Genomic DNA, 13,488 nt, shown 5'->3' with positions numbered 1-13,488 from the left:
AAAAGCGAATGGTACAGAAAGCTACCAACAAAAAAAGCAAGAGGGGGATGCCAGTAGTTTTCTGCAAAGTATTTTTTTTTATCCTTTTCAAAACGTAAACACGTACGCACTCGAAGAAGAGAACGAAAATGTTTTTTTTCTTTTTGACAAGAAAATAAATGTCCGAAGGAACAAATTTTTCCGGCGAAATATATTGCTTTAATCGATTATACGTTTTCACGATGGAAATTCGAGAAAATGGAGAAAAACTTTATTCGCATTCTAGGCGAATTCCTGAAGAGGGAGCGCTTCGATTTGTATGGAAATAATTAAACGGTAAATTAATCAGTAACCAAAGAGCTCCGTAATTCGCCAATATGCATCAGCTATATGTATACTCTCTCTCTTTATGTGTATATATATATATACTGTGTTGTACATAAATTTTAGGCGGATTTATCAGAGATTTCGCGTAGATAGGAATTCGCGAATATTATTACAGGTTCGTACTGCATGACTTATTAATCAAATACGTTTTAAGAAATTCTCCCTATTTATCCCAGCATCCTCGATTTTGGAAAAACCAATCTGACCCCCCGTCGGCGGCAAAGCGACGATCCACCTTTTTTTTTAAATAGGCATCTTCCATTATCTGCATGGTTTTAGCTCGCAGCTATCTGCAAAAACAAACGTCTCTCCGTAGGCGTTAATAATTTCGTGCAAACGGCCAATTTCGTTTTTCCCGTTTTCGTTGCTCTTTGATTTTGTAGTTTTTGGAAAAAAAGAAAGTAAGGAATATTTTTGATTAAAGAAAATTTCTTTACGTTACGAGAGGTACGACTGGTTCAGTTGTATGATGAAGCTGTGGATTAATTTAACTATGTGCGCACACGTATAGTATATACCTATATACTTGCACGTGCACAAACGTAAAAGCGCTCTGGGAAGCTCTATTTGAACTTACCTGAAAATCCTAAAAGCGGCTTTCACCGATTTCCAGTTATACGTTTTTCATATAAATGTGAAGGGACTCCGTGAAAAGGGATGAAACTTTGAAACGTCTATCCGCGCGATCCCATACGTGCGGACGACCTTAAAATGCTGTGAGTGGAATTGACGATTTTGCCACCTGAGAATTCAGCGAAACACGTAGTACCGTCTGCACATGCAGATAGGACCTTGTATAGGGTTTGCCAATGAGGTTAGTTAAATCAGAGAGAGAGAGAGAGAGAGAGAGAGAGAGAGAGAGAGAGACAGGAGCTTTACAGTTCTTGCATTTAAACCACATAGACAATTCTATTATCTAATCCAGACCTTGTTCAGGTTTGATATTCATCGAGGTGAAAAAATTTTTTTTCTAATTACTTCTCATATTTACATTGACTCGAATATACGTTATTATCGAAATTCTGTAAAATTTCATCGATCAGACTATTTCTCAGTTTACACGCAGATTCGATGAATACATTTTTTTAGTCGTGTTTTTTTTTAACTTTTCACAATTTTCTTTTCTCGATCGAACATCTAAGTTTTACCTCGTAACGGCCTGTCACGTTTTCACGATGATGTATAACGTGTAATTGTCCATTGACTGATGTTTGATTTAACAATGAAGTAACACGTGAGAAACCCATAGAAGACCTTTCTCACACCCTATACATGCAATCTCGGCGTAATTGGCAAACGTAACGGACCATTCATATCCCACGAGGTCGAGCGTTAAGGGTGAATCCGAACCTTATTTTATAAAAATTCCAGATAGGATTTGTCCTTCATATCGAATAAATGCGTATACGCCTTTATCCTTGGACCCGAAGAGTTTTTATGAAAAATGTTAATACCAAAGGTTACTTGAAGATCTTTGACATTTCTCCTATTTTAATTCGGTCCTTCGTCCATGACTCTGACAATCTAATTCTTAACTTTCATTTTCTCCTCTATCCACGAGGAGTTCTTCTTTAAGCCTCTAATTAACCTTTAACTCTTTCTTAACCTTAAAACCTTAAAGATCGCGATGACGCGCTGCAGGTCAATTTTTCACGATATCTAAAAGACGTCGGAAACAGTCGTCGAGTTTGCGAAAGTTTAAAAAGAAAAATAACGATATCCTTATTTAAAGATTCCAGCAGTCCGATACGCAGTTCAACCTACCACCACGGCGACCTCGTGTCTGAGTTCACGGAGGGCGGTTACGAATAACGAGACTAGGGCGACAGCGACAGCCACACCTACCCAAAGCCCGACGGCTGTACAAACCACCTTGGCTTCGGAGAAGAGTCCGACGGTGGGTAAAGCTTCGAGGAAACACGTGCAGTTCCCCGATACTCCGTCCGCCGAGAGTCAGGGAGAAAAGTCAGGTTAGCCAATTTAATTCCTATAGAAAATTAAATGCTTAGAGTACGCGGTATGTATCAATTTAACGTGAGTTCCCTTATTTGTTCGTATTTAAATTTATTTCTTTCTCGACGCAACACAATGAATATTTTAGTACTCGACAATTGGCGGGAAATTCAAAATCCATATATCTTCTTGAAATTTTTTTCTTGCTCTCTCACTTTTTCTTTCAGAAATCGCCATAGTCGACACTACGACCAGGTGGACCCCAGAGACTGAACTCGGCAGAGCTCCATGCCAACTAATGCCACCCGCAGTGGATACTGCTACTCTGCTACTCATCTCCTCGACGAGCAATCGATCCTCGACCGCGGAGACCAACGGCGGTAATCCTCAAACCTGAGGAGCAACGTGTGCCACCCCCACATGAAATACAAAACTCCACACGCCGTACCTAAGCTAGTCGCAGTGGACAAGACTGTTTTCTAAACTTCAATTCTCCATAGTTATATTTAACAATGAATGACCAAAAAAAAAAGAGACAGTTTAGAACCTGGATGGATGTTGATCGATGTCGTAGTACTTAAACAATTGAACGAAGGAATATTTGGGAACGTATCCTTCGCGGACGGGAAACTCTGGACCAATAAATTAATACCGGATGCGACATACTCAAAGGTATCATTAGCAATACCGTGGAGTAATTCATAGCAATTGTATAATGTTCTAGAAGCTTTCTACAAACCCGTGAAGATTATCTTGGTAGAACTTTTATATTGGCAATTATTGTGACAGGGCTAGTATTTTCTTATGCGTTTAATAATTACTTAACCGACTCGTCGGTAATTGTTTCATTTGATTACGAACAGTGCTATATGATTATAATTGAACACGAGTCACTCACAGTCGCAAGTACCTGAAAACTTGTAGGATATTCCGTTAGGGTCGTCCTAAGCTCACAGAAGGCTAAAGACCCATTGTAAACTTGTTTAAATGTTTGATATACCTTGTTTGATCTATCAAAATGGCGGACTGTCTTCGCGGATACAATCTTGTTAGACTGATCAAATGTTTGTTAAGTACCACACGCCCGTTAACTGTGGTTCTCGAGAATGTTCATGTAATGTGTTTGTTCCTGCACGCGGTTATGCAAATCATCCCTATCGGGGCATTCTAACCCGTTGCGAATTCGCTACCCCAAAAACTGTTATTTCAACGATTTACGATTGTTTCGGACCAACCTTTTGTAGTAGCCTAGCCATAAGTTATAAAAAAGCGTGGATAAGGGTTTGTGTTTAGGTAAGCCCCTGCGTATAGGTAATAATATTTTGTCATAAAGGGGTGATGGGCATAAAGCATCCCTTACGTAAAGTATGGTCAAACAATAATAGGCGAGACTGGGTTAAATTTGAAAAATTATTACAAGCTTAACGTGTTATATAGCAGAGATATGGTCACCCTCTGACCGTCCAGCCTTGGTTTCATTAAATTTGGGAAAATCTCTCGTCGTGCCCAGTGGACAATAAACTCAGCCTGTCGGCGCAGAGTTCTGCGATCGATATACCGATAATTCTCATATCGCGTTGAATTTTATACTCAACTTGTCAGAAACGTGCGCCACGGCCCTCTAGATGACGAACATTTTTCACACCCTCCCGCTACACAAAAAGAAACCTTTTTTTTTTTGCCTCCACTTCCACTCTCCCTTTGTAAATAACGTCTACCCTCTCGGCCCTGTGGGAACGAATACATTTCGAAATTTACCCTCATTTTTCTCACTGCCGTGGCTTCTGTAAATAAACCCGTAATAATTTCTGTTATGGACGTTGATAATTCGTGCTAATGACTTGAACAGTCCATCATTTTGTCTACTGTCATGATACGCAGAAAGTGGGGAGAGCTGCTACCAAAAATTTACCGAGTAACATCTATCATAATTGCTTAAGCAATCGTCACGGCTAATACCACAACAAATCACTTTGTAATTATGCTATGGTACGAGATTCATTTGACTGTAGCATACAAGAAATTTGTGAACGCCCCATTAAATATTTCTCCATGGCATCGATACATGTTACCCCAAACTTCTGACCGACTTAGCACAAGCTCGTTGACTCTTCAAAGGAACTTTTTTAAGTGTAAGAAAAAAGGTATATTTCTCAAAAGAATTTCCGACGGACTAAACATACGTGCGATTACATTAATCACCGTACTGCTTTGAAAAGTAGCAGAGTCACTATTCGCGTTAAGGAAATGAGATTAATTCTTAAAGAAATATGCACTTCTCAATTGTCAGCCACGTGTAACGAAGCCGGGGCTATTCGTGTAATCGATTCTTCTCTTGATTTCAGGATAACTAGGACTTCCTCTAACAGACGGATAAACGTTAAGGCAATTAACCAGCATGAATCATCTCTTGCGGAGTCGCGTGTCAAGATGCGTTACTCGCAATGTACGTTACTATTATGTATTGACTGTAATAAGATTTCTGGTACCTGTTTGTATAGACATTAATTTTATTTAGATGATCACTGTTTGCAAATTTTCAATAAATTATCTATGTCACTGTTTTATAATGAATTCTGTCATTTACAGATACAGTGTACCTATCCCACGTACCACGTCACGGGACAGGCAGGTTTTCGAATAGACAAGTTTTTTCCGAAGAGTATACTTATACGCAGAGAAAACAGATGGCACGAGATAACCATGGAAATTTTATTGATTCCATAGAAAACCAAGGGAATACCAGTTTTTTGCTGTTGAACGTAACGAATTTTTTTTTTATTCTCATCCCACGTACATTCTGCGTATAGAATAACACAAAGTAAATATTTTTCGAATAGCTCCGATGGACAGGAACTTTCCTAGACTCAACAAGCCCCAACAAAGCTAAATAAAAGGCCACGTTTCACGTCGGATGTCGAATTTCCCAATGGAAAATGAACGAATAGATGGAAGTCTAAGAAATACAATAGGAACGCGAAGAAAAGGGAGAAAAGTTTCCCTTGGTATTTTCGTATCTTCGTTTTACTCGTCTTAAAATCGGTCTGAATGAATTTTATGGAGAATCGAGCTAAACACGGTATCTCGTCGCAAAGCTCCCTTTTGCGTAATTAACACTGACGTTGATCGAGAATTGAAATTAATTAGTACCGCAACTGTCGGAAAGATGAATTGCCAGTAAGCGTCATGGTAGTAGTTTTATAACGAGACAAGAACAGGAATGCACGCTCATCCTGTACACTAACGACTTTCGTCTTTTTTTTTTTTTTTTTTTTTTTTTCATTGGATTTTACTCCACGACTTTATGCAAGCTCACGTAGTATCTTATATCGATAAGCAAGCTCCACAAAAAGAGATACAGACTTCTAGAAGTATACTTAACGGATATGTTATATTAAATGAAAAGTTTATCCTGTCGAAATTCAACAGACATCATGCCTATCTGAAGGTCGCAAATCTATTGCCATAGTGTAATTGGTACATGATAGTAATTAATTGATTTTAACACTAGCCTGTGTCATATGTCTATATACTATATAGACCGACTAATCTAATTGGCTCTGTAAGTACACATATGCTATGAAATATTTCACGTACAAGTTGTCATTAAATATTCAGTACTAAATATAATACAAATGTATAGGTATGTCGTGTCAAATGGATTGATATTTTAATATAATATTTTTTGTCTGTTTGTATAGGCATGCAAGTGGTTAAGCATTTCGTACTGTTTAGTAGACTTAATCTATAATTGATGATTATTTATACACGTAACGACAAGTGCATTTAAATAATTCAGCTAATCTTATTTTCACGTTAGGTATCTAGTATATAAGAATGAATAATCATTATCCTAATATAATATTTATTCAGCAATACTATACATTCAAACACTCGTACATTGATTGATGAAGAGCATTTAAATAATAATATCAATCAATATATTTCAGGATATTTATTGCCTATCCAGATGTATCATTGTGACACAGAGTGGATATATGTATAGTTTATGTATGTATATATATGTATAGAAAGAGAGAGGGTAACATTAACACCATAACAGCACCTTTATAATTTTGACCAGCATGACATTATTAATTATTGATGACTGAATTGATATTGACTACATGTTTCGAATGTTGAAGATTAAATTAGGATACTCCGAGAATATCATACACTATCTGGGATAGTAGACAGTACCCGATAGTCATAAATAAATCAATAGAGCTCTACTATATTAAATTCCCCTTTACCACAAATACTGTATATTTAAGTCTCCTCATAATCCCGGATAACAAAGCGTCTACAAATTTACTAGCAATGCGTTAACAACCGTAAGAAAGTTCATGAGCAAAATACTGACAAGGTGCGTTTGCATTAGCTTATTAGATTGATGTCATATTGATGCAACACGTAATGTGCGTTACGTAACTAACCTTAAAAATTGTCTAATCTGATTTTCAGTACGATTTTACTCCATCATTTCTTTTTTCTTCTTCGCGGACGAAAATCAAGATGGAGATGTTGGGTCAGTACACCAGACCAGGCATCCAGAGACTAATCCGCATCAATCACACTAGCATCAATTTTTACGCTTCCCCGATAAAAAATATTTTCTATCTAATCCGTCAATAACCGCCTGTGCTGCAATACTGTTTAGAATGTCTGTCAGGGCAACCTTATTCTCTGTATTAACTGATTGTACGTCGCAAGATTAGGTTAAGAGAATAAAGTCGCGCAGACGGGCATTCTGAATTGACCTTTGTGTCAAGCTTCATCATGATGAAATTGAAATAACAATTAGTAGAAAATAAAGATAAACCCATGATAATTATGATCGATAAAGGTGTAATCAAATATGGTGATTTAATCAAAAGACTTATTATCTGGTACTGGAGTAATTGAATCAGTTTTAAAATTCCACCAAATTATTATCGAATTTGGCAATTTTTGTAAATTACGCTATAATCTTTATAATGTACCGTAAACTGTATTAATGTTTGAAAGTATAATTAGCAACTTTCCAAAAAGTTTTTCACGGGGCGTAACATTAAACAAGCTTGACATGCAAATAAGAAATTCATGAGGAACTGAACAATGACGTATACCGTCTGTTTTGTGCATCTCCCTACTCATCTCTGCGTAGACTTACCGAGTATCCATGAAGTCAACTACGCGTTAGAAACCCGAATGTACCATAACACTAAAACAAAATCCATAAATGATTATTTTCCTGAAATATCGATGTATCGAAAATACAATACGATTGTATTATATTCAAATATGCACCTGCATAACAGAATATTGTATTTTCGATGCATCGGCATTTCAAGAGAATAACACTTTGTGAAATTTTATTTTAGTGATATGGTACATTCGTACTTCTGACCATAAGTTGAAATCAGGGATACCCGTACTTATATCTGCGTTCGTATGGCAACAATATCGAAGAGATTAAATTAAAGACATAATTTACGAGGGAATCATAGTTTTGAATAATTTATTTCTATCCATTATGGATAACTACGAAATGTACACGGATTAACAAAAATGATTAGTTAGTATGTATATATATATGCGTTTCGATTGTAAATCAGAACGAATAATTGCGAACGTCCATCTCATCGAATACTGCAATAAGAAATTAATATTGTCAATGTGACAGTATAAATTTATCACAGATTTCCTTCATGTTTTAGGATCTTCAATTTAACTACTACATATAAAATACAACTATGTACAATAATGACGATCTTCGTTTTCATCTGTTCAATTTGAGTTGCGGAGCACGTGATTCATTTCATTCTATCGATAACGTTCCATTCTATTACAATTAATTGGACGTCGATATGATCGACGGTTAAATAAAAAAAAAACAATCGTCAACTTATATTACGTCAAAAATCGCGATTGCCACTGAACTTTGGAAAGTCATAATTAACTGTATGCTCATCCGCATATAATAAGTGTCTTTCCCTAAGAAATAAATAATTATTTAAATAACGATAGTTTACAGTGTTTAACGATTAGGATATTTATAAACGATACAAGCTTATGAAACGCGGCGTGAATAATAAAAATGTAGCTTTCAATTATTTCTAGATTAAATTGCAGATAATTCGGGTAATACATTTTATCGAAGGGGAATCTATTGTACTGATCGGCAACAAAGACATCGAATATGCATGTACGTACATATAAAATTAGCATACGTGACTTTCACGCACGAAAATAGACGTATGTGCAATTTAATTAAATAATTATATTAATAAAATCGAACACAACACCAGTGATGATAAAAAAAATAACAAAAATTGTGTATTATCGCCAGACTCTGACCTCCTTTGTACCAATTGACTTAAATTGATCAGATGATAATTAGGATACATGAACTTCCTTGGATGGCATATTCGATCCATCTGATCCAAATATACATAATCTTTTGCTCAGATTTTGAATTTTACGTTCACGTGGCTCACACGACACCTACAATTAGATCTGATCATGCAAACCCTTTGGTTGTGTTGTTAAAAAATTATCTTATGGGCGTTGAAAACCTGCAAATTGTATAACACTATGTAAATCACAATAACGAATTGGCCGACCAATTAGCTATACCGATAAGTGATCGTCCTTTGAATATCGTTTAGGTATTATAACAAACAGGGTCGGTCGGGAGAACTTGCATATCTAGAAACTCGTATCACCCAACTTCGCCATTATCGTTGCGATTTTGTTCTAATCGAGCGTCAGCACAATATCGCCAAGTATCATTGAATCTTCCAATGAAAATGCACCATTCGCGACGGTTTACTGGTTACTATTGACTATGAGATGGTTGGATGATAATTTCGAGCGTAATTCATTAAAAATTCGAAAATAAATAATTCAAAATCTTCAATGTTTCCGGTGGCGTCGCGACATATTCATAAAGGCAAATACCTAAGTAGGATATTTCTTCAAAATAGAAAATGATTTGCAGGAATATCAACGGCTCCGCGACAACTACTCGGTGGTGGATTTTCATCATCCGAATTGTCGTGTCGTCTTATGTAATTCGTCGAGACGCGTCCACGCTGTGATCTCTTTTTACTAGCTTGGAGTCTCAACTCCTCTATATAAGCTGCAGTGTCGCTAGCAATTAGATCCTGTAAGTTTTTACTGAGTGTCGACAATTCCGGTTTCTCCTCATCGTAAAGACCCTCCGAAGATGCTACTTTTTCATAGAACAATATATATGGCGTATCGGGCGGTTCTAAATTTTTAAAGTCCTCCAAAGTTGTACTAGATACATAACTATCATTAAATATATACCAATTTTGCTTGGAATCACGAGCATACGTGAAATAGTGACCATAATCCATACTATAACCAGAATGAACCACGGCCGCGTAAAGTTTATAAGTCTCCGTAGTCATGGAAGACATCGTGGAGACTGGCAATTGTATAGTCTCATTATAGGTAACCTTATGACGTAGCTTTGTTCGTAATCGGCTTTCAGAATCGTAATGGAAGTGCTTTAACGTTAGAATCAGATGGAATGGAGCTTGGAGTACTTTTATCATTCTCTGCGCGTCGCAAAGCTTTGTACATTTGTCACAGCGATATTTGTTATCTCCGGTTAATTTTTCCGGGGTTAGATAGTAGTTTATAAGATCCTGAACCGAGACGTCCTGGTTCTCGGCTATTTCTTCAGGGAAGCACAACTGCAAGTCGCGAAATTTGTCAGTATTGTGAGAACTAGTGTCACACTGGGCACACTGGTATGTTATTTTTGATTCACCGCCAAACACACGGTGAACCATGAAGGACTGCGTGCTGCTGGTATCTTCTCCTCCAACAGATTGTATTCCACTGTCGGTAGAATCCGAATGGGAGTCGCTGAGATGCTGTGTTTGTGCTAAATCTTCACCTGGGAAATTATGGATAATGTATCAGTTTGTATTTTATGTTAGGATTTTATTCCTTGGAATTATATCACTCTATCTTACCTTGTGTAAAGTCTGCTAGTGATTGAGTCTTTCTTTGAAGAGCACCACCGCCAGTTAAATCTTCTTCGGTTGTCCAACGTTTTATTACTCCACCAGATTCACCTGTATCCGCTACCATTTCACCTAACTGCTCTTCATCTTTAGACTTTAGGATGGTCATCGGGTCGCCGCTGTTGCAGGGTATATTAGCAGCCTTTTCTTGCTCGTACAACACATCCAGCAGATGACTAGTCGAAGAAAAGTGTTTGGCTTTTAGCTGTTGTTCTTTTGTATTATGCGAATGATTATTCGTTAAATACGACAATTATTATTTGTGGCGAAGATGAGAAAGTTAGCGTGTATTAATTATAGAGAAAGCACTGATATAAAAGAGAATGTGACACAGAAGACTTATAATAATGAAAATGAATGAAATAACCATGAAGTGTATATAGTTATAGTTGCGACAAGCAACATTCAATATAGGTACATTATATTAACCAGAGAAATTCAGAGCTGTCTTGCTGCTGTCCAGGCATAAAGTAGGCAGGTCGTGAGGCGAGTAAGATTTCTGTCGGTGCCAGAGAAGTCCTTTTGGAGTATGAGAGCAAGACAAATAAGTTCTGTAACTTTCTCAGAACGCTTTGTTCACCAATATCACTCGATGGTTTGAAATTTAATACTTCCAGGCAAAATTGTCTAGTCATTGTCAGAGCTTGAAGTACACTATTCATATAGCATGTGTTTCCTAAATTAATCAAGCCCACGTGGCCCATTGAGTTTGTCTGACATATACTGCTTACGGCTGTGAGGCTTGCATTTTCAGAATTTATACCATAGTTTATCTGAGGTTCAAACTCATTGCCCTCGGGCCATACCGGCCCTTCAATAATTGAATGGACCATTCTCATTTGTGGTGGCACTGGGAAACTGTTGGCCAAATTCTCATAAATATGATATCCTGGAAATCGCATTGTCAGCGCCGTTGTTACATCCACTAGATTTTGTATGCATTCCTTAGCAGATTCAGACGTATCCTTAGATAAACGTGGCAAAAGATTTTGAATCTCTTTGAGTATTTTATGAAACAATACTGGAGAGTTCAATCTTTCCAGCATGTGAAACACAATGTCAGCTGAGTTTTGACGGAACATTGGAAGTAACAAAGTACTAATCATCCGTTCAAGAGTTACATCCCGGACTTCGCAAAGTACTGAGAATTTGCGATCTGCTTCTAAGCCGCGTATAAATTCTTTAACCCAGAGACTTAAGCGATCACCACGAAGCCACATGCGTAACCATACACAAAGTACCTTCAGTGCCTGTGCAAGCTGATAATCACTGGAACACTCCATAAGAATTCTAGTTACTGCTGGAGGAATAACAGCTGGTTCTACAGACTGAAGTACAACAACTAATGCTGGTCCAGGTTCCTGCCTTCTTTCAGTGTCCGAAATAATTTTGTATAATGTTTCCAAGCATACGACAATCAGATTATACTTCTCCATGCCCTTTACATTTGTCCATACTAATGCCAGAAAGTTCTGAATCTTAGTAGCATTCTCATTGAATTCAGATATCTTTTCTCGTTCAACAGGCATTGGTATTGATGCCAGATGAATGACAATCGCCTCACACAGCTTAGTATGATTTGATGAAATTGGCAGGTATCTCTTGTGTTCCAACACAGTCTGTACCATGGTAGTAAGCAGAGATATATCTCCAGTATTTACATTTCTCAAAAAGATAGCAACATCGTTGCTTATCGGATCTATATCAAAAGTTCTCTCCGGCAGATACTTGGCAAACCATGCCATTAAACGTGGTACTTCATAAATGTTTTTGTCTTGTCTATGAAGTATGTCTCTCAAAATAGTCTCGAAGTCGCCAAGTCCCCTCGACTCCCAAAGGGTTCCTTCTAACTCCTTCAGTTCCTTCCATCCTTCAATAACTTCTTCACCAGTCCCTGACAGAACCGAAACCAGGCACTTTTTCAGCTTACGTGTAATCTCTTCGTTACCCATCATCTGATTAATGCACCACACGATAGACTTTACCCTAAGTACTTTATAGTTAATAATTACTATTTTTAACCTCAACTGACAATGACTGTGATGAAAAGCAAAGATGGTTTTGTGATTATCGAAACGCACCCAGGCAAACACATCGTTGCCAATGCACCGCGGCGCTGCAGCTTCCACTGACTTTGGAATCATAGAAAGATAAAACACTGATAGAATAATTTAAATCAACGCCATCTCACAAACTTCCTTATCGACAAATGCTTCATCGGGGGGTTAAATGAATATAGCCAGAAAAATATGATTGAAAAGAAGGTCAGTACGCTAAATCTGGCATCATTTCTGTGACTGCGTGAAATGACATTATTAGGAAACTGAAACGGACGAAGGTAAAGTTTTTTTCATTGAAAGAAAAACTGTAAGAGAATATCAGAACCATCTCTGTCAGACAAAAGATGAGTAACAGAGATACATAGGGAAATACACAACGCACGGTGTCAGGCGATACCAAAAACATGGCGCTAAATCGTAGGGGCGAGTCCAGAAGTAGGATTTTGTGATTATCGCTTCCGTCGACAATGTGAATCTCGTCGTAGCCGAGGTAGATGTAAACACGAACGCGTAGCTTGGTGGGCAGAGGTTCTCCGCTACTCACCGCTGGTTCCCACAGGAACTCTTGAAACGAGACCGGGAACTGTAGAACTTCTCAAGAACTATTGAAAAAGCCTATTCTTGAAACATTTTTAAGATATTTTCAAGAAAATGCGGCCCCAACTTGAAACCCGTGTAGCGCCTCAATTTTTACTAAATGTTATTGGATCTTGATTTACTTTCAAAATTTATTCTCAATATAAAACCGAGTCTAAATTAAAATCTCGCAGAATATACGGAGTAGTTGAAAGTTGAATTGAAATTGTAGAATATCGAAAGTAAATTACGTTCAAATTGAAATATTAATAAATTAGGTGTTCGGAACATTAAAATAATTAACAAGATCAATAAAGTAAAATGTTAACACTTAGAAATCGGAAATTCTGGACAAGCATATTTCGGAGTACTGGAAGATGCCTAAAATTGCGTGCGCGAAAATTCGTCGCGCGTGGGAGTGGCAGAAGGCGGAGAGGAGGGGGGGGGGAGCGCTCGAGGCAGAGCCCGGACTCGCAGCGCTCATTCTTCCT

The 13,488-nt window shown here is 37.6% G+C and overlaps 2 protein-coding genes across 7 annotated transcripts in view; one reads left to right on the top strand and one right to left on the bottom strand.

Moving 5' to 3' along the window:
• The window catches only part of LOC107271007, a 32,517-nt gene extending 25,055 nt beyond the window's left edge, over positions 1-7,462 (top strand). For 2 of the 6 annotated variants that reach the window (XM_015746553.2, XM_015746552.2), the window contains exons 7-11: positions 2,099-2,336; positions 2,547-2,991; positions 4,665-4,765; positions 4,909-5,081; positions 5,160-7,462. In XM_015746553.2, the coding sequence (XP_015602039.1) occupies positions 2,099-2,336; positions 2,547-2,716 (408 nt within the window). In that variant the 3' untranslated portion in view covers positions 2,717-2,991; positions 4,665-4,765; positions 4,909-5,081; positions 5,160-7,462. The other 4 variants (XM_025088252.1, XM_025088253.1, XM_015746551.2 and 1 more) reach the window with 4 other exon arrangements.
• A 328-nt stretch (positions 7,463-7,790) lies between these two features.
• LOC107271006 (ubiquitin carboxyl-terminal hydrolase 35) lies at positions 7,791-12,794 on the bottom strand. Its single transcript, XM_015746550.2, has 3 exons — positions 10,791-12,794; positions 10,311-10,537; positions 7,791-10,231 (listed from the first exon to the last, which is right to left on the bottom strand). Exons 1-3 carry the CDS (start codon positions 12,503-12,505, stop codon positions 9,279-9,281), a joined length of 2,895 nt encoding a protein of 964 aa, XP_015602036.2. The 5' UTR covers positions 12,506-12,794; the 3' UTR covers positions 7,791-9,278.
• Between the last annotated feature and the right edge of the window lie 694 nt (positions 12,795-13,488).

This window comes from Cephus cinctus, unplaced genomic scaffold (genome assembly GCF_000341935.2).
Source record: "Cephus cinctus unplaced genomic scaffold, Ccin1 Ccin1_scaffold0862, whole genome shotgun sequence".
NCBI lineage: Eukaryota > Metazoa > Arthropoda > Insecta > Hymenoptera > Cephidae > Cephus > Cephus cinctus.
Note: the sequence above shows the minus strand (reverse complement) of the source record. Positions and strands in the feature narration are given on the sequence as shown.